Source organism: Amphiura filiformis, chromosome 12 (assembly GCF_039555335.1).
Source record: "Amphiura filiformis chromosome 12, Afil_fr2py, whole genome shotgun sequence".
Taxonomy (NCBI): Eukaryota; Metazoa; Echinodermata; class Ophiuroidea; order Amphilepidida; family Amphiuridae; genus Amphiura; species Amphiura filiformis.
This window is the reverse complement of record NC_092639.1, coordinates 63,413,667-63,433,920: the sequence shown is the minus strand read 5'-3', so window position 1 is coordinate 63,433,920 and position 20,254 is coordinate 63,413,667. Positions and strand designations below refer to the sequence as shown.

The 20,254-nt window shown below is 35.8% G+C and overlaps 2 protein-coding genes across 2 annotated transcripts; both read right to left on the bottom strand.

Moving 5' to 3' along the window:
* Positions 1 to 899: 899 nt before the first annotated feature.
* On the bottom strand, positions 900 to 6,191 carry LOC140167007 (uncharacterized). Its single transcript, XM_072190486.1, has 6 exons — positions 5,642 to 6,191; positions 4,250 to 4,416; positions 3,354 to 4,101; positions 2,547 to 2,725; positions 1,660 to 2,416; positions 900 to 1,141 (listed from the first exon to the last, which is right to left on the bottom strand). The coding sequence occupies exons 1-6, from the start codon at positions 6,189 to 6,191 to the stop codon at positions 900 to 902; spliced, it is 2,643 nt and encodes an 880-aa protein (XP_072046587.1).
* Positions 6,188 to 18,250, bottom strand: LOC140167005 (uncharacterized). Its single transcript, XM_072190485.1, has 4 exons — positions 18,064 to 18,250; positions 7,479 to 8,050; positions 6,727 to 6,938; positions 6,188 to 6,325 (listed from the first exon to the last, which is right to left on the bottom strand). The coding sequence occupies exons 2-4, from the start codon at positions 8,032 to 8,034 to the stop codon at positions 6,188 to 6,190; spliced, it is 906 nt and encodes a 301-aa protein (XP_072046586.1). The 5' UTR covers positions 8,035 to 8,050; positions 18,064 to 18,250.
* Between the last annotated feature and the right edge of the window lie 2,004 nt (positions 18,251 to 20,254).

The window sequence follows — 20,254 nt, the reverse complement described above, 5'->3', positions numbered from 1 at the left end:
AATTCAATTCAATTCAATTCAATTCAATTCAATTTTATTAAAAAATAACCTCGTGGCCCTAAGGCCAAATTGCGTATTTTTTTACATGGTATAAAAGGTACAAAATCAATACATGCTTTTAAAATCAAAATACATCAGGAATAGAAAAAACATTTAATAACAAAATAAATTTATAAAAAAAATATTGCACAAGAATCAAGCACTGATATTGCCACAACGCACCAAACTTATTTAAAATTATTCATGCCGCAAAAAACCCAAATTAGAAATCCGCACTCACTCATTTATATAACTCAAGCACTTACTACTTACAGGCAACGAGCAACATACAAAATTACTCTCACAATCATTGAAGCAACAATACATGGACACTCCTAAAATACACACACCCCAACATACTCACATGCACAGAAACATTACACTCACTTCCCATCAGCCTCTCTGGAACATGAATATATATTGCACTTTAAAACTGCTAAACACTTAGAAATACACATTAAATACAAGGAAAAAAATATATATCCTGAAAACAAACTTAAAAGGAAATTTTTTTAATAAAACCAAAATTATTACTCAAAAGCCAAGGAAACAGGAGCAATATAAGTGAAAGCGGCCAGAAAAAAGCACCTTTTAGTTAGCATTCAAAAGATTCACAAAATAAGGCACAGGGCTTTGCTGAAAACGGTTTGTTTTTGAAGCCAATTGAGAAATATTTTTGCTATTTCTCAAGTTTCTACCATGGATGGCAAATCTGGTGGGCGGCAATAAATGATTTGTTCTTTCATTGTCACCAAGGCTTTTGGCAAATTTAAGGCAGTGATCCTCCCTTCTTTCTTGCAAAGAATTAAGCCCACATGTATTTAATGCATCACAATATGATTTGTAATTATTGAAGCCCACTATGGTCTTACAAGCTCTCTTCTGTATTCTTTCCAGCTCCTTGGGCGATAGTCCTGCTTTGGGCGATAGTCCTGCTTTTGAATACCTGGTCCTGGGCTACGGTCCCGATCCAATGTTACAGTCTGCAGAGGATTACTTTCTATTTCAGACGTCACCGAATGGTGTTTATTTGAAACAAAGGTAGATGAAACATCATGTAGCTCCGATAAGTCATCCGTATCCTCCAATAAGGTACGTTCGTCTAGATAATAGATCATTACCAACAAATAAATTATATGCATTATGACGTTTTTTAAAAAGAACTGGGCGCCGACAAATTGCTTTATTTAAATTAGATCTGATATTCTTATTTGTCTCCGAATCAAGGAATTTTAAAGGTTTCTTTTAAACTACGCAGTCATTTTAATTAGTAGAATCTTATTTCAGCACTCTGTAACCAGTAACATGTGGATGCCCAGTTCCGTCTGATTTTGACAGAACTAGTCAAAAATATTGTCTGTATTTGCAAGAACACTTTGAATTTCCACAACTGAATTCAATAAACTATGTGATATCTTCGAAGAATTTGTGTTATTACGTAAAATTTCACATGTTCCATAAGTGCACAAATCCAGTGTCGAGTATAGTGATCTTGAAGAATGTATCATACCCAAACAGCACACCAGTTTTAATAAATCGATACGTTATTAGCTTCGGTACTAATCATACTAATTACTTTAGTTTCAAAATAATATATGAAGTTGCCAAACTTAGCCCTACCTGCTCGATCTTTCATCTGAAAATAGGTATTCTCAAGTTTCTTTTTACTTATGTCTATATATTTCATCACTTTAATCATATCCATCTGAACAGCATCATCCGCTTGAACCACAACTTTTTTCGCTGGAATCACAGTTCTGATTAACCGTAAACATCTTGGATTTTCACAGTCTTCAAACTCGTAGATTACTCCTATATATACATTAAGGAACTCATTGCAGCATAATGCTAATCCAGGGAACGCAATGGATCTTAGATCTTGTCGATCTGCAGACCTCAGTGTCGTATGCAAAGCAGTTCTAAACTTTGCGGGGCCTTCATCCAGCCGAACCTCTACGTGGAATAGTCTTTTGTTCTGCCCTATGTTCCCTGCAGACGTACAGACGACACCTCGATTCACATACAACCCGCCTTTTGCTTTTTCTTGGGCATATTCTTGTCGAACAAGGTCTCCAGCCGCGTTCAATAATCCATCAGCATCATCTGCGCCAGGGTAGATAAATCTCACCAACGAGTCAGTCTCTTCATGAGTGATATCGCCTTCTTGTATCTGTATGTGAACATGGCGTCCAAATGCATCCATTATTTTTCTTTCCTTCTTTTTCGCTGTCGTGGTTGCGTCAGTTGAAGCAGACGCAGCATTAATATTGTCAGATAATGCTACTGGTGTGGAAACAGACTCAAGGGAAATGTTTCCTATTTCGTCAAATGTAGAGGAAGATATGGTAGTGGTCTGCTCAGACACACAAATACTTTCCTGAAGAAGAAAGAAAGAAAAAAATGTTATCGAATAAAGTACATATCGTTGCCGAATAAGATTACACTGAGCGTTTGTTCCGTTTCGTTCAAAACTGTGGTCAATGTAATATAATTACAACCAATCTTACCCCCGTTGCAAGAGTATCTGTTCCAGTGCTACGGTCCTGCTTCCGTGTCAGAGTCTGTAAAGGATAACTTTCTATTTCTGCCGCCACCGCATAGGGTTTATTTGTAAAAGAGGTAAATGTCCCCGGTTTATTACGTAGCTCCGATAACTCATCGGTATCCTCTAAAGGGGCACGTTGATCTATAATTATAATAAATCATTACCAAAAAGATTATTATGTATTACGTTATGAACAGACAACATGTTGGGTTGCCATTATTAAGGCGGGTTGGAGTGGAGCATGACCTAGCAGTGTTTGCACTCTAATATTGAGACAAGTAAAGATGACACACAAGGGGAATGGTATCGGTTCTATAAAGGAGATGCCGAGCTGTAATAAGGGGTGTAATATCCCCCCATGTGCAGAAATGTTTTCGGGAGGGACAACGCTCACAACATTCGGGCGTAAAAATGTAATGTTTTTGGGGAAAATGTGTATCTTCAATACGAACGGTCAAAAATTTTAAATGATCATCGGCTTTTCCTCCCAGCTACATACTCTTTAAGTACATATCATTAGATTTATAAAGTTAAGGACTGTTAAAAATCAAAAATATAAATTTTTAATAATTTGCCATAAAAATTGTATTATATCGCGAATATCAAATACTCAAAATTATTTGATATCGGAAGGACATCACTGGTATTCAGAATGCAATTCGATATGTCTGATGTCCTCTCATGTCCCAGAAAAAATTACTGTGCAAACGTTGCTATCAGAACGCTTAAGTCATGCCTTTTAATATTATGTTGCCAAGGGCACGCCTACCTTGTTGATCTTTATTCTGGAAATACGAATACTCCATTTTCGTTTTACTTATGTCTACATATTTCGTCATCTGTGTCATCTCCACTTCTGTTTCTGCCGGAATCACTGTTCTGATTAACCGTAAATATCTTGGATTTTCGCATTCTTCAAACTCGTAGACTACTTCCATAAAAGATGATAAAAATTCATCAGGGCATAATACTAATCCAGGGAACGCAATGGATTTTAGATCCTGTCGATCTGCAGACCTCAGTGTCGTATGCAAAGCAGTTCTAAACTTTGCGGGGCCTTCATCCAGCCGAACCTCTACGTGGAATAGTCTTTTGTTCTGCCCTGTGTTCCCTGCAGACGTACAGACGACACCTCGATTCACATACAGTCCGCCTTTTGCTTTTTCTTGGGCATATTCTTGTCGAACTAGGTCTCCAGCCGCGTTCAATAATCCATCAACATCATCTGCGCCAGGGAAGATAAATCTCACCAATGCCTCGGTGTCTTCATTAGTGATGTCACCTTCTTGTATCTGTATGTGAACATGGCGTCCAAATGCATCCATTATGCTGTTTTCCTCCTTTTTCGCTACTGTGTTTGGTTGCATCAAGGAAATATTATTGGTTGCGTCAGTTGATGAAGACGCAGCATTAATATTGTCAGATAATGGCATTCGTTGAGAGGAAGAAATTCTGCCTGTCTCGTCAAATGTCGAGGAAGATATGGTAGTGGTCTGCTCAGACACGGAATTACTTTGCTAAAGAAAAAACAAAGAAAATCATTGTCGATGAAGTACTTAATGTTGTCAAATAATGGCAGATAGAGCACTTATTATAAGCGGTGAGATTTCACTGAGCATTTGCTCAAAACTGTAGTCAATGTAATATAATTACAACCAATCTTACCTCCTTTGCAAGAGTAACTGTTCCTGGGCTCCGTGTCAGAGTCTGTAAAGGATAACTTTCTATTTCAGACGCCACCGCATGGTGTTTATTTGTAAAAGAGGTAAATGTCCCCGGTATATCACGTAGCTCCGATACCTCATCGTTATCCTCTAAAGGGGCACGTTCATCTATAATTATAATAAATAATTAGCAAAATGATGACCAAGCGGTGTTTTCACTCAAATATTGAGACAAAGAAAGTGGACACAAGGGGAATGACATTGTGTTATATAAAGAGATCCCAAGATTTGATATAATGGGTGCAATATCCGCCAGATGTGCATGACTTTTTTCGCGCGAGGGAAAACGCCTATAACATTAGTTTTGATATTATATACTCGCAGGGGCAACATATTAATTGGTGATAGATCTTTCAGTGTACAGGGACCCAAACTGTGAAACAACATCCCTTTAAACATCAGAGTTTCCCCCACTGTAGATAGTTTCAAGAGTAACCTAAAAACTGACTTGTACTGATTGTTGCTGTTTTTAAGCCTTTTTTCAGGTATTATATGTTTTTGTATATATTTTGTTTCATTGTAAAGTGCTTTGATCACGTTGGAAAACCGCTATATTAAGTGCTGTTATTATTATTATTATTATTATTATTATTATTATTATTATTATTATTATTATTATTATTATTATTATTATTATTATTGTTATTATTATTATTTGTGTGAGCTGAGAGTACACCATACCTATCGAATTGCATTCTGAATACGAGGAATGTTCTTGTAATATCAATTAATTTTGATTTCTTGAAATTCGCGATATAATACAAATTTTATGACAAATCACAAAAGTTTTTTTTTAAATTGTTGATATTTAACAGTCCTCAAAATAAAGTATATGTAGCTGGGATGAAAAGCCGACGATCAATTGAAAGTTTTGACCTTTCATATTGAAGATATACATTTTTTCCCAAAAGACCTATTTTTTGGGTGTTTTAACAAATCCACAAATACATAATGCCATAAAGTGTGTATTATATCGCGAATTTAAAAAAAAAATCAAAATTATTTGATATCAAAAGGACATTCTTCGTATTCAGAATGCAGTTCAATATGTCTGATGTGCTCTCATGTCCCACAAAAATAATGTTCAAACGTCCATATCCCAGCCCTCAAGATAAAACATATTCAGCTGATTTGTGTTTTTAAGTGGAATCCATATATTCGGTCATTGCACAACCGAGTGTCGAATGCAAAGTTCTTAAATAATGCAATTGCACGAACTATCCATCATACACTAATGCGCCAGTTTTAATAAAACGATATGTTATTAAATACTGCATTAATTATTTCTCTCAAATAACGCACTTTAATATTATGTTACCAACGGCACGCCTACCTTGTTGATCTTTATTATTCTGGATATACAAATGCTTCATTTTCTCTCTACTTATATCGATATATTTCGTCATCTGAATCATATCCACTGCTCTTTCTGCTGGAATCACGGTTTTGATTAACTGTAAACATCTTGGATCTTCACAGTCTTCAAAGTCGTAGACTACTCCCATAAATGCTGATAAAAACTTATCTGGGCATAATGGTAATCCAGGGAACGCAATGGATCTTAGATCTTGTCGATCTGCAGACCGTAGTGTCGTATGCAAAGCAGTTCTAAACTTTTCGAGGTCTTCATCCAGCCGAACCTCTACGTGGAATAATCTTTTGTTTTGTCCTATGTTCCCTGCAGAAGTACAGATGACACCGCCTTTCGCTTTTTCTTGGACATATTCTTGTCGGACAATGTCCCCAGCCGCGTGTAATAATCCATCAAAGTCATCTGCACCAGGGTAGATAAATCTCACCAAGGACTCGGTGTCTTCATTAATAATATCGCCTTCTTGTATCTGTATGTGAACATGACGTCCAAATGCGTTCATTGTTCTCATTTCGCATTATTGGTTGCGTCAGTTGATGAAGACACATCATTAATATTGTCAGATAATACCACTGGTTTAGAGGAAGATTCAAGAGATATTCTGCCCGTTTCGTCAACTGTAGAGGAAGACATGGAATTACTCTCCTAAAGAAACAGAAACAGAGAAATAGAAAGATGAAATAATGTACTTACTGTTAGCGAACAAAGCCAGAGATACTGAAATATCAAACTTGGTGAGATTACACTAAGCAATGTTTATTTTAACTTTCGGGTAGGGTGGGGGGGGGGGGGGGGTTAAAACTTTGGTCCATCTTATACAAATTATGCCGGTCTCGTCAAATGTAGAGGAAGATATGGTAGTGTTCTGCCCAGATATAGAATTACTTTCCTAAAGAAAATGAAAAACATATAATCCATGAAGTACTTACTGTTACCGAATAACGCCAGAGAGAGTAAAATATCAAATATGGTGAAATTATACTGAGCATCTTTTTGGAGGGGGGTCAAAACATTGGTCTATGTTATAACATTCAAACGAATCTCACCTCCGTTGCAATCGTATCTGCTCCTGGGCAACGGTCCTGCTTGCGTATATCTGTTCTTGGACTACGGTCCTGATTCCGTGTCTGTAAAGGATGACTTCCTATTTCAGACCCCACCGCGTGATGTTTATTTGTAAAAGAGGTAAATGTTCCTTGTGTATCATGTACCTCCGACAACTCATCCGTATTCTTCAACTCCAAAGGGCCACGTTCATCTACAGAATAGATTATTACCAAAATATATGTATGCATTACGATATGAACTTTAGAAAAATCAAATCATCAATATTTACAAGAACATGTTGTGTTTCTGCCCTCCTTTATAAAATATAATCAGTGACATAGTGAATTTTGTTCGTTATGAACAATATCAACTAAAAACGATGGTGATTTACTCATGTTTTAGTAAAAAGAAAATGGAGTAAATCACCATCGTTTTTAGTTGGAATTGTTCATAACGAACACAATTTACAATTCAAATCAACATTCCTAACGAACTTATTCAAAGATTTAATCAATGACATTATAATTATTCGGCGAATTTGTGCTTTAAGTGAACATGGTGAACATCAAATGTTCCGTAAGTACATAAACCCAGTGTTGAGTGCAATAATCTTAAATGATGTATGAGCACGAACGCAATTATCCATCATATACTAGGAGGACATCAGTTTTAATTATATTTTTATTAACTGTACTAATTATTTTAGTTTGAAACACTTTCCTTTCAAAATTATGTTGTAGGGCACGCCTACCTTGTTGATCTCCATTATGGAAATACGAATTCTCCATTTTCTGTTTACTTATGTCTACATATTTCGTCAACTGAATCATCTCCGCCGCTCTTTCTACTGGAATCGCCGTTTTGATTAACTGTAAACATCTTGGATTTTCACAGTCTTCAAAGTCGTAGACTACTCCCATAAATGCTGATAAAAACTTATCAGGGCATAATGCTAATCCAGGGAACGCAATGGATCTTAGATCTTGTTCATCTGCAGACATTAGTGTCGTATGCAAAGCAGTTATAAACTTTACGGGGCTTTTATCCAGCCGAACTTCTACGTGGAATAGTCTTTTGATTTGTCTTAAGTTCCCTGCAGAAGTACAGATGACACCGTGATTCACATACAGTCCTCTTTTTGCTTTTTCTTTGACATATTCTTGTCGAATAAGGTCCCCAGCTGCGTCCAATAATCCATCAATGTCATCTGCGCCAGGGTAGATAAATCTCACCAACGACTCGGTGTCTTCATTAGTGATATCACCTTCTTGAATATGTATGCGAACATGACGTTCGAATGATTCCATTATTGAATGTGTGTTTCTGTAAAAAAAAAAAAAAGTAACTAATTATTCAATTAAAGTAAGTAAGTTACATCCCGCTATCTCTAAGAACCACTATACCTAAGGTTCTTTGACACCCTGTGCGTGGTTTGTTAAATGTTCAAAGCAAAAATAATGTACAAAGTAGTTTTGTGTAACCTATAAAATAAGAGTGAACTGTGATACAATTTCGGTAATGACGGAGGTCATATCAGTTTCCCTTCAAATGCTATTGTTTTGTATCAGTGAATCTATATAATCTGAACAATTAACTTCGCCAAAAGCATGAATTATTTTCGTATTATTTGGTCAGAGTAGAAATTATTGAGGAGCATTGGTCTATAGTCACTAATTTACAGATAAACCAATCAACTGCTGCGTGAGTGCTTGTCGTAAAATGTTCCGAGTATGAGTGCTTAATCATACTAATGGGGAGAAACTACAAAATGGTCCAATTTTGTGGGTAAAATAAAAACATTCCCATTTCCTTTTGTGGCTATATAAACCGTTTTATGTCCGTTATAGGGGGCTAACTTAAGCCACTTTGAAGGGTCTACAGAAAGGTCTATGAAAAATCTATCCTAGCTAACTATATGGGCCTGGATGCCATGACAGTAATATAGCTGCCCACCTGGTTAGATATTTTTCCTAATATTTGGGCAAGAAAAATAAAAATTGCAAACACAGTAAAATATTCTTATTTACCTTAGAGGCTCGCGGGTGTCCAAGACCTAAGCAAAAAATGACATATTCTCATCCATACGGAGCAGTGTCTAAGATGGGAAGTTTCACAATGAAGGCCAAATATGATTTGTTTATAACCAAGTATTTCAATATTAACAATCAAAAAGAGAATACCTTCATTTTGGTGGCCCCAAAAATATGGAGGCCCTGGGCTTGGCCCCATCTGTCCCAATGGTAAATCCGGCCCTGAACCCAATAAACATTAAAGAAACTTGTACTAGGCCTATGTCGCTAGGCAGGCTGGTGAAGTAGAAAAACGGGGATTTAATGAATTTAAAATAACTATAAACTAAAAGTCATGTGAAAATGTCCTAAACAATGACTATATCAGCCCTAAAAAGGGAACCCACCGGGTGTTTTGGTATTGAAATTAGCGACAATATTATGTACATTTTTTTATTGATACACGGGGAAGCTGGAAGTCAAGACGTGCATAACAATATGCAATAATTATATTTACATGTGTATGGTTCAAAGAAGAAATAATAATTATACAAACAAGGAAGTAGCTCTTTTGTGAAAACCAGAATTGTGAAATGTTGTCACAAAAGTTTCCCTTCCAATTGTATTGCTTTTTTTTTTTATCAGTAAAACTATTTAAGGGTAGACAAGGTGTTGATTTTCATTATCTAAATCAATATATTATGGAAAAATAACACTTTGAAGTTTTGCAAAAGTTCATTCTACAAATCATATTCTTTGAAAACTTATTTTGTTAATGAATTATGCACATTTTACAAAAGAGTTGTTGTTTCAGCCCTCTTTACAACATAACTCAAGAACCACAGGACCTACATAAGTATATCTGTGATATATGAATTCTTCTACACACTCGCTATGAAATGATCAATGCAATTTTTGCCAAAGGTCACTACATTTCGCAAGATGATGTGAACTACCAAATCACAACAGTTTAAAATGGTTGCTAACCTTAAGCCTTGTATGAACAAAAATTTTGTTTAGTTCTTAGTAGGTATATCACCTCAAAAATAAGCGCAGCAGAAAAACGTTATTTAATGTTTCTACATGAATGAGCTTTATTAAAGCATCAAAAATCAAAAAACGGAATTGAAATCGGTCAATGCATTGTGATGTAGTGTCAATTTTAAGATGCTCGTAAATGGAATTAAAACCTGCCACAAATGGCTATAATGACAAAATTGGCACATTTCGAGATTTTGAAGGCTTATTTGGACGCTTGCTTGAAAAAGCAGCGTTAATTTAAGTACCACAGGTTAAATGCCTATCTTTCCTAACTTCGTTAAAGAAAACAAAATTAAAAAATCTATCATTGAATAATTATAATAAATTAACCAAATATACTATTTTAGCAAATTCAGCCAATCTGCAGACAAATTAAAGGTGAAAAAATGACTAAGTTCAGCTAATTAATATGCAAAATTGATGCCAATAGAAAACCGTACATGATATCAGGGTGCGGTTTTTTTTGCACACATATGTATACAAAGTTATTTCAATTGAAAACAAAAAATACACAAAAAGTAATAAATTATGCAAATTAGCTAATTACAGGTAATTATGTATTCATGACATTTTTATGTAAATTAGGCATGAGTAATTTTGGGTTTTTTCAATATTTAATGAAAGTCTATTCATTCACCATAAATATGTCAAGTACGAACCTGTTATGATGTTGAATAAAGAAACTGCAGTTAATTACTTCAATATAATACAAAACATACAAAGTTTGACATTTTGACGATGTCTGGATGTGTCACCATTGCTCAAAGCCAAATCCGAAAAGTAAAAATCATAATTCATTTGTAATGAGACTTTAAATGAACATTTTGTTATCTGGATTAACATGGGATGACAAATGGTAAACGGAAAAGCGATTCCCACTGTACCGCGTATACAAAAATAGTATGGCCTTGGACACACACAATGGCTTAGAGCTATTGAGGTTTGGAAAATTACTCCCTAAAAATATCTTTGATATAATGTATTGTTTCAACTAGTTTCCTCGAAGTGTATCATTCGTTGTCGACGGAAATAATTTACATGCTAAGAAAGATTAGTATTTCAGCTAAATGGTGGTAGGTCCCTTTATTTCAATAGGCCTATATTTACTGATGAGCGATCTTCAAAAAAAAACCAAACAAACAGACAGTAGCTCTTAAACAAAACAATTTTTAATTTTGGGGGACCCGATGGTAGCTTCGGGAAGGCTTCACACACCATATATTAAAAATTCAAACAATTTGGATAAATGAAGCATAATATTCGGCAGAGTGACGAATCGAGAATTTTGAGCAAATTGAGTTGTTGTATGCTTATGATTATGTTTCAGGTGATCTTTTATTTCCACCAAAAATTAATGGTAAACCTCACTCACCGACGGGGTTATTGAAATTTTGATTTGGACGAATCGCGCCAAAGTGCGATAAATGAATTCGGCAGAGAGACGAATCGTATACTGAGCTGTACAAATCATGTTGATCTATAGTATTGTATAGCGGGAAACCCCAAATTTTCTATATTACATGTCATATACTAATATATTTGATACCAACGTATAGCTGTAGGTATCTTCTATCCAGTGATACCAAAATAAGTAAAAACATTCCCCATATGATATTGCTGTGGTTTAATAATGTGAGTGCGCGCCCGTGAAATTGGAAAATCCCGCAAAATCATACTCAAAATATAGGCCAATATTGTTATTTTTGCTTTAAAATCCTTTAAAATATTACAGGGATTGCTATTTATAACTTACATAGCAAATTAAGTCTACATAGCCTTATGACAACCAGTAATTTCTACACAAAAGCCCCAAATCAAGAATGCGTGCTATGGTTTACACGTAGTTGAATGCGTATTCGACCTCTCTCTGCGCAGTGGTAGAGACATTTTGGATACAGCATAAAGCCGAATAGCTGTTAAAACGCGTTTTGAGGGATATATCGATTATTTAAGAACATGCAAGTATTGCCAATAATTCGTGTACATTCACTTCTATAATATACATTTCAAATGAGTGCTCACGAATGTTCTAAATTTTTGTAAGGACCAATGGAATGGTACCAAGATTTTCAAACGCCGTTTACTCAGAACAGCAATTTTGCGGATTCGGCACTCTGCCGTGTTCATAACGATATGAATAAATTCATTTATCGACATGGATGTTTTCTAAAATTGGCCAAATTTGAAGCGCGCCCTTTTCAATTCACTGTTATGCTTGCATGCACAGTGTAGCAGAATTATTGTGCAGCCACTGTGACATACCTATTCTTAGACAAAGCGGTAGCTCACACATAATGTTATTACTGATATCCTCTTACCATTGGAGACTCGGCCATTAGTGCATCAAAAGCAGCGCGTGATCGTGGTGTGGTCATTGATGGAAGCAACGCACTGAAGAGTCTATTGTTCTATTGTGTCCGATTTGAGCGCTGACATATTGGAAAATGTTGCCAATCAATATTAATGAAGTCGTGCGATCGACACCTACAACTGTTCAATTGGGCGACTTTATTGTTAGGTGCTTTTATTCATACATTGGGCGTATCGAGCTGTATCGGTTGGTCCGCAATTATATTTAATATAGTATTATAGGCCTACAAGTATGATTTGCTTTGATTTATTGATTGATTCAGAAACAGTATGGGGTCATTCCATGTCGAAACAGATTGAGTGTACACCCACCCTCTTGGATTTTGCTCTCCTTTGGCTCAGGGGTACCTTTCATGGATCCCTAGGTGAGGTCACAAGAAAAAAAAATTCAAATTCCATTTCGTTTGCGAATGGCGGGCAATCAAAGTTTGGCGACCTCGACCAAAATTGTGAATTTAAGGGGTCCAAATGACAAAGTGCTCTCTTTGAGGGGCACTTTCTCCTTAATTGAATCAGTTGTGATCCTCTTTTTGAATGTGGTCACTCACTGGCTGTGTCTGAAATACCTAATGCCAAAAAGATAGATTTCGGAATTTCGTTGGGATTTCAGAGGGGGTCAAAATCAACACTTCGTACTGTTCAATCAAATTATCTTGATTTTGAAGGACCCATGATAATGTCACAGTGCACTTATAAGTCCTAATTATGTTCAGAATGGATTAACCATATGCCAATGTCTATGAGCAATTAAAAAAAGAGAGCATTTCTAGACCCCTACATAATTTTAGGCCACCCCTAAAGTGGTTCAGCCACAAATGGCACTTAAAGTCGGCAAATTTGGACCCCTAATAACTTTAGGTGTACACCAGATATGAATTTCTAGTCTTTTGCATCTGAAAGAATGTAGTTTAATGTTACTAGGAACATAAGATTTGTTTTGTATTTTTGTGTTTTAGTATTAAGTTGACGCTTTCAAAAATAGTCATTTTGCCTAACATACCATGCATACAGGATACGGTACAAAATGCCAATTTTAGTATGATATTTTTTATATTTTTTGATCACTTTACATGCTTTATAGCCATTTGTATTATTTATCCTGATATTTCAAGTTGCTCTTGAGTCAAGTAATAAGAAAAACTACTTTCTAATCCTCTGTATGGATTTTAAGGGGTCAAAATGCACTTCCTGGCAACGATGCACATGCAAAGTACAGGTTATGGGGTCAAATTTTCAGAATGCTCCCAATTATGTCAAGTAATATATCAAATTACTCGTATGGTCATGAGGATTCCAAAAATGTATAGTTTGTTATGTGTCAGACCTTTCAGGAGGGCGCTATGACGAAAAATGTTCATAGGTCAACGACCTTTTTGAAAGTATCAAAACACAAAAAATACTAAACAAATCTTATGTTCCTAGTAACATTAGACTACATTCTTTCAGATGCAAAAGACTAGAAATTCATATCTGGTGTACACCTAAAGTTATTAGGTGTCAAAACTTGCCGATTTTAAGCGCCATTTGTGGCTGAACCACTTTAGGGGGGCCTAAAATTCTGTAGGGGTCTAGAAATTTCTCTTTTTGAATTGCTCATAGACATTGGCACATGGTTAATCCATTCTGAACACTGTGGCATTATCATGGGTCCTTCAAAATCAAAGATAATTTGATTGAACAGTATGAAGTGCTGATTTTGACCCCCTCTGAAATCCCAACGAAATTCCGAAATCAATCTTTTTGGCATTAGGCATTTCAGACACAGCCAGTGAGTGACCACATTCAAAAAGAGGGTCACAACTGATTTAATTAAGAAGAAAATGCCTCTCAAAGAGAGCGCTTTGTCATTTGGACACCTTAAATTCCCAATTTTGGTCAAGGTCGCCAAACTTAGATGGCCCGCCATTCGGAAACGAAATTGAATTTGAATTTTTTCTTGTGACCTCACCTAGGGGTCCATGAAAGGTACCCCTGAGCCAAAGGAGAGCATAATCCAAGAGGGTGGGTGTACACTCAGTCTGTTTTGACATGGACTGACCCTATGGCTATATGCTTCTCGAATTATCAGCAAATATATCACATTTGAGGTCCAGGGTAGACTCCTATATACGCGATTCTCATGTAAAATACTATGGTAGGCCTATACATAATAAAACACCATGTGGACCGCGGCTAATGTCCTTAAAAATACTACAGTAGGAGTGATATCATAATTACTTCAAATCCTTATATGTAGACCTATTGGCAAACAATGTAGACAACTTACTTGTGTAGATTCTTATATCCGCCACACAGAGCGCACACTTTGCCTATGCTGCTGAACTGTCCGAAATGGTAGAGCAAAGCGTGTTCACTGAGTATAATCAAATGAGCGCCCAAACCAATTTGGGCGCTGCAATAGGTTTGTATTGTAGGTGAACCTCTGTTTTGTGTGCATGCGACAACTCACGCACACCCTTGGGATGGACTAGTACAAAAGGTACCTCTCGTTCGTATAGGCGCTTTTACGTGACTTTCGTTTCATCACTAATTGACAATAGCCTGCCTATTATAGCGTTAATACGCTGGTCAGGTCAGTTACCGATTTAATGGCGGAAGCCCTTTGTCTCGAACAAAAGGTACCTCTCGATGAATAGCGTGTCGGGAACTCCAATTGGCACAAAGGAACAATAAGCGTTACATAATCTATTTCCCCTCCTTCCTATATAAACTCCTTGGATGGAAGCCTTGATACGAAAGTTCACCTTAAAAATGTGTCTAAGGCTTCCTCCTTACTCTCCTTCGCCGTTTATAGAATCGGTAAGATTCGCAAATATCTTGACCAAAACGCAATTGTGTCTTCGCGATTGGATTGCTGCAATAATCTTATATTTGGCCTTCCTCAGTGTGAAATTGCTAAGCTGCAGCGTATACAAAATTCTGCGGCTAGATTGTTGTCAAGAGCCAAATATCGCGATCACATTACGCCAGTGCTTTTCGATCTTCACTGGTTTATCACTTTTAAAGCTTTAAATGGTCTTTCTCCATTTTATATTGCCGATCTTTTAATCACATACAATCCTGGCTGATCTCTAAGCTCTGCATCACAAAACCTTCTCCGTCTACCAGCAAGGGGTAAAACAATTTTATGGCGAGCGGGCTTTCTGTAATGCTGCACCCATTCTGTGGAACAAACTGCCGGTACACATTAAATCATCTTCAAAAGTCAACTCAAAACACATTTGTTCAAAATTGCTTCTAATGATTCAAAGTAGCCTTTTAGTCTGCGTTGCTTTTCGATTTTTAATTGTCTTTGCTCCCGCAGTTTGGTTCCCTGCGTTTCGATACTGCTTTTTTCTGTGTAATTTTGTTGTATTTTTGTACTTAAGCTTTACCTTAATCTTAATTGATTTGATATGTGCATAGTTTTAGCCAGTGTATAATTATTATATATTTGTTTTCTCTGTATAAATGTGTATGTTATTATCATATTTATCGTAAAGCACTTTAAGATGTTATATTGTAATTCGCTATATATATGAAATTTTGGAATTGAGGGGAATAATTTGGTGTGCTTGTTAACCAGATTTGAGCAACTTTGAAATTTGACCACTGTGTTGACCTTTAACCTTGAATGTGGCCGGAGTGCCGAGAAATATTTTTGTTAAAATCCTGAATGTGTTATAGGACCATACAAGGAAACTAAAAAGTTGGTTTGTTAGAGACCTGGGGGATGCACCCTGGTAGATACTGGATTTTAAGGCCTATGTAAGGCTTTTGGTTTGATAATCTTTTTTGACCGTGGAAATTGGTCTCATTCGGACTCAAGTGTATCTCAATTGATGACAGTGAATTATTTATATCCCCAGAATTTATATGCGACGTGTCATGTCAAAAGGAGACACTTTTGGGCAGGTTATCAATTTTGAGGTTTTTACATATCTTAAATATAAAGATATTTTGCTCCACAATGCCATTTTCCCCAATGAAATCGGACATTCCTAATACATTTCCAATCCTTCACGAAATCGGACATTCCTAATACATTTCCAATCCTTCACCATCTGCACTGGCTACCAGTTCGTCATCGCATCACCTACAAAATTGCACTCATGACTTTCAAGAGTCTCCATGGAATGTCACCTGGTTACATCAATGAACTCATTTCTCGCCATAATCCTTCTCGCACACTTCGCTCATCATCTGCACATCTCCTTAAGCGCCCGGACATTCACAGAACCGTCACATACGGCAACAGATCTTTCAGTGTAGCTGCACCTACCATCTGGAATGCTCTGCCGGCAGACATTCGCAGCATATCTTCTCTGCAGACTTTTAAAACATGCTTAAAGACTCATCTTTTTAAATTGTCGTTTAATTATTGTACTTAATTTATGATATTGTATCCTTGTTTTTATGATATTTTTCTTGTACAGCTGGTTTGTACTTTTAAATAATTTGTGTGTTATTGCTTTCATGTACTAGTATTTTGCTTTGTAAAGCGCTTAGTGAATTTGCTTTTGTTGTCAGGCGCTCAAAAATATATTTTATTATTTATTATTATTATTAAGATATTGAGTTGGTAAGTTGTGGTATTATAAAATTGGAAATTGAGATATCGTCCTTTAAAAATATTATTGACACTGTTGAGAGTAGGATTTACATTGAAAAATGTCTAAAAAAATACAAGATGCCAGTTATATTCCGGTCCGAAACTATCAGACAATATTTTTAACATTAATAACATCACAAATTCGCAAAAAAACCTAATTGTGAAGAAATCACCCACAGGCAGTTTTTTGGCTATTTCTCCATTTACTATCCTGCCCAAAAGTGTCTCCTTTTGACATGACACGTCACATATGTATACATTGGTTTTTCAAAGGTTTCTATGGGTACTTAGTTCACGAGGAAAAACGTGAATAATTTGTCTTTGTATTATTCAAATATAAAACCAATGACCCGTGCATAAGTTCTGTATAGCTAGTTCATTAAAGGTAGACTTAGGACTATCAAAATTTAGTTAGGGTAATAAAATTATGGAATGACTTCCTCTTCCCATTTTTTGCAGTCATGAATGTGTCTAAATTCATAATCATAGATTTGGGCAAGGATTATTATAGACCTAAGCAAACATGTAAAAATATAAATTAATAGCTATTAATTAACATAGTTTATCAGGTGAACTTAATTTAGACAAATAGTTCGAAAATTAAATGCACCAAAACTGCACCAAATGAACGCGTCTATGGCCGACCGCAACCGCCATAAAATTATAGTGGCTTAATTTTCGCTTCGCGGAGCTAAATTGACTAATCATATCAGAGCTTTTCATTAGTACGCGTAGCTAGAAGAAGCTAGAAGATACATCCTCGTTCCAGAGAGAAAAAACTGGTCAGCATTAATGTTTAAAGGGATTTTTAAAGGGATTTTAAATGAGGTTAATGTAAACAAATCAACAGTTGTAAACAGGATCAAAACCTGCGTTTGATGAGTGTCAATGTTGACTTTGTATGCCCTGTGTGACGTTATGGTGGATGACTGTTATGGTGGATGTCCATAATAATATTAATAATAATAATTAGGTTCATTCACTGCTTTTTGAATTACAAAAACTTTCGTGGCCGAGGATATATATTGGAAATAACGTGAAGCTCGTCGTGCAAATTCTAGAAATTAGAGCTGCGATGTTCCATACACACAGCACGTGGACCGTACTGGTACTAAATGAAGTTGCTATGAGAGGTTATCATAAACTATAATGAGTATTCTTGCCGCTCCACCCCCCCTCCCCCAACAAAAGGCCCTAACTACACCACTAACTGCATGGAATTGTGCTCGTGTCATATAGCAGGCAAAGCACCACACTTAACTAAAATAAAATGTTCGCTAAAAAATCAAGATTCTTATTACATATGAAATTACTGATCACTTTACCTTGTCTATGTAGCAAACAAGCAATAATTGCCCAAATACATTGACCGAGAATGTCGAACAACAATTCAGGAGATACATGTCAAACGTGTATATCAGTTACTAACGCCAGAAAAAAATCCCACTAATGCAGTTAAAGTTATATGTCAAGTTCGCCTGCTTTATTTAGATCATGATTCATGCAGGAAAGTACCACGGAATATGATTCTTTTGTGCAGGGTTTCTGTACATTCCGCTTCGATACGATAATTCTTGGGCCAGTGGGTGAATTGTGTATAATTATAAGCCATGAGGTGGTTAAAATGGGAGGCATCCTGGTTCAAGCATTTTTGGCATTTCTATAACGCGTTTTGCTCGCATTTGTTTTAATTATAATCAACCTACTTTAAAAAAACAACACAAAAAAAAAACAACAAAACAAACAAATAAAAAAAAAAAAAAAAACGGCTGGTTTTTCACGCATAGGGGAGAGCGGGGAGTGTTCGCCCTAGGGGCAGGTTCGCCCACCCCTTGTTTCTCAGCTCTACGGCTATCGGGGAATTTGGTGATGGCAAAATTAGGTGACATAGGTCATTATAAACTTCTCATATTAGCTACGCGACATATAGGGACGTGCCCATAGCAAAAAGAAAAGTTTCCCGGTGACCACCCGATGACCATTCGGTGGTCATCAGAAACCTTTCGGGTACCTTTTCCAGAGTTACCCGAAAGTGCCCGCTAGCGGATACCTTGCGGATACCTAATTAAGTTATCCAAAAGTTTTCGGGTAGACATCCGGAAGTCTCCTAAAAACTCAAATATTTCAAATGAGTTGCCCAGAAGGTTCCCAGAAACATAGATTCTTTGCAGGAGTTACCCGGTGGTTATCTGGTTTTACTTTGACCTTGAAAATAGCATAAAGCATCTTAAGAATGCATTGTGGGTGGGTATATGGTCAAAGGTCACTGAATGAATTCAAAATGGAGCAGCTAGCTGTTGGCAGTTGGAATATATATTTGTGCAGAATATTCATGTTATTTGTGGTCCAAAATGTATGGATTTACATTTAGGACATTACAAGATGTTTACTAATTAATCTGGAACATGCTGTAGGAATTATAAAGCATTGAATGCTTGATTTCATATGATAATGCAGGTAGGAAAATTTGTATGAAATGATTTGTATATTGATGCAGTCTATATATATGTACCTAATATATGAATGTTCTAGTATATCTTTTCTAGTAAATCATACATGATTTTGACAGTAAATTAATGTCAATTAAATTACTAATCATCAGCTAATGTGTCAATTAACTCATATAAGCTTTATGTTTTAAAGCTATTTGTTGTAAATAAATTATAATATTTGATATCAACATTATAGGCTGTGTCATCACATTTAGGTACTGTAATACATATGCTATAACAATTTGGTTGTACATTAATTAAGGGAAGGGGTATGAACGTTTGGACAGTATTTTATTTTGGGACATTAGACCACATCAGACATATCGAATTGCATGATGAATACGAAAAATGTCATACTGATATCAAAAAATTATAAATTTAAGAAATTCGCAATTTAATACACATTTTATGGCAAATCATTAAAAATTGATATTTTTGATATTTAACAGTACTAGAAGTAAACTTTATAAATCTGATGATTTATACTTAAAGTGTATGTAGGTGGGATGAAAAGCCGACGATCAATTGAAAATTTTGACCTTTCGTATTGAAGATATGGATTTTTTCCCAAAACACCAAAAAAAAAAAATAGGTCTTTTGGGGAAAAATCCATATCTTCAATATGAAAGGTCAAAATTTTCAATTGATCGTCGGCTTTTCCTCCCAGCTACATACACTTTAAAATATATCATTAGATTTATATAATTTACTTCAAGGACTGTTATATATTAAAAATTTGAAAAATATCAAATTTTTATAATTTGTCATAAAATTTGTATATTGTGATTTTCAAAAATGAAAATTATTTGATATCAGAAAGACATGCTTCGTATTCAGAATGCAATTCGATAGGTCTGAGGTGCTCTCATGTCCCACAAAAAATACTGTCGAAACGCAATAAACGCTCATTCTAGATCCCTTAAGGTATGCACCTTATAAAGGTGTGAACCAAATTACATCAGAAGAATATTTTTGTACAATAACTACAATTTACATTGTACACTTTCAAGTTTCTTATTGCAAG

What these genes read in the sequence shown, in the direction of transcription:
- LOC140167007 (XM_072190486.1), bottom strand. Translation starts at nt 6,191, where the DNA reads ATGAGAACAATGAACGCATTTGGACGTCATGTTCACATACAGATACAA. An exon ending in GAATAATAAAGATCAACAAG is followed by an intron (nt 4,417 to 5,641) that starts GTAGGCGTGCCG and finishes TTATAATTATAG; the next exon opens with ATGAACGTGCCCCTTTAGAG. An exon ending in CAGTTACTCTTGCAAAGGAG is followed by an intron (nt 4,102 to 4,249) that starts GTAAGATTGGTT and finishes TTTTTTCTTTAG; the next exon opens with CAAAGTAATTCCGTGTCTGA.
- LOC140167005 (XM_072190485.1), bottom strand. Translation starts at nt 8,034, where the DNA reads ATGGAATCATTCGAACGTCATGTTCGCATACATATTCAAGAAGGTGAT. An exon ending in CCATAATGGAGATCAACAAG is followed by an intron (nt 6,939 to 7,478) that starts GTAGGCGTGCCC and finishes TCTATTCTGTAG; the next exon opens with ATGAACGTGGCCCTTTGGAG. An exon ending in CAGATACGATTGCAACGGAG is followed by an intron (nt 6,326 to 6,726) that starts GTGAGATTCGTT and finishes CTGTTTCTTTAG; the next exon opens with GAGAGTAATTCCATGTCTTC.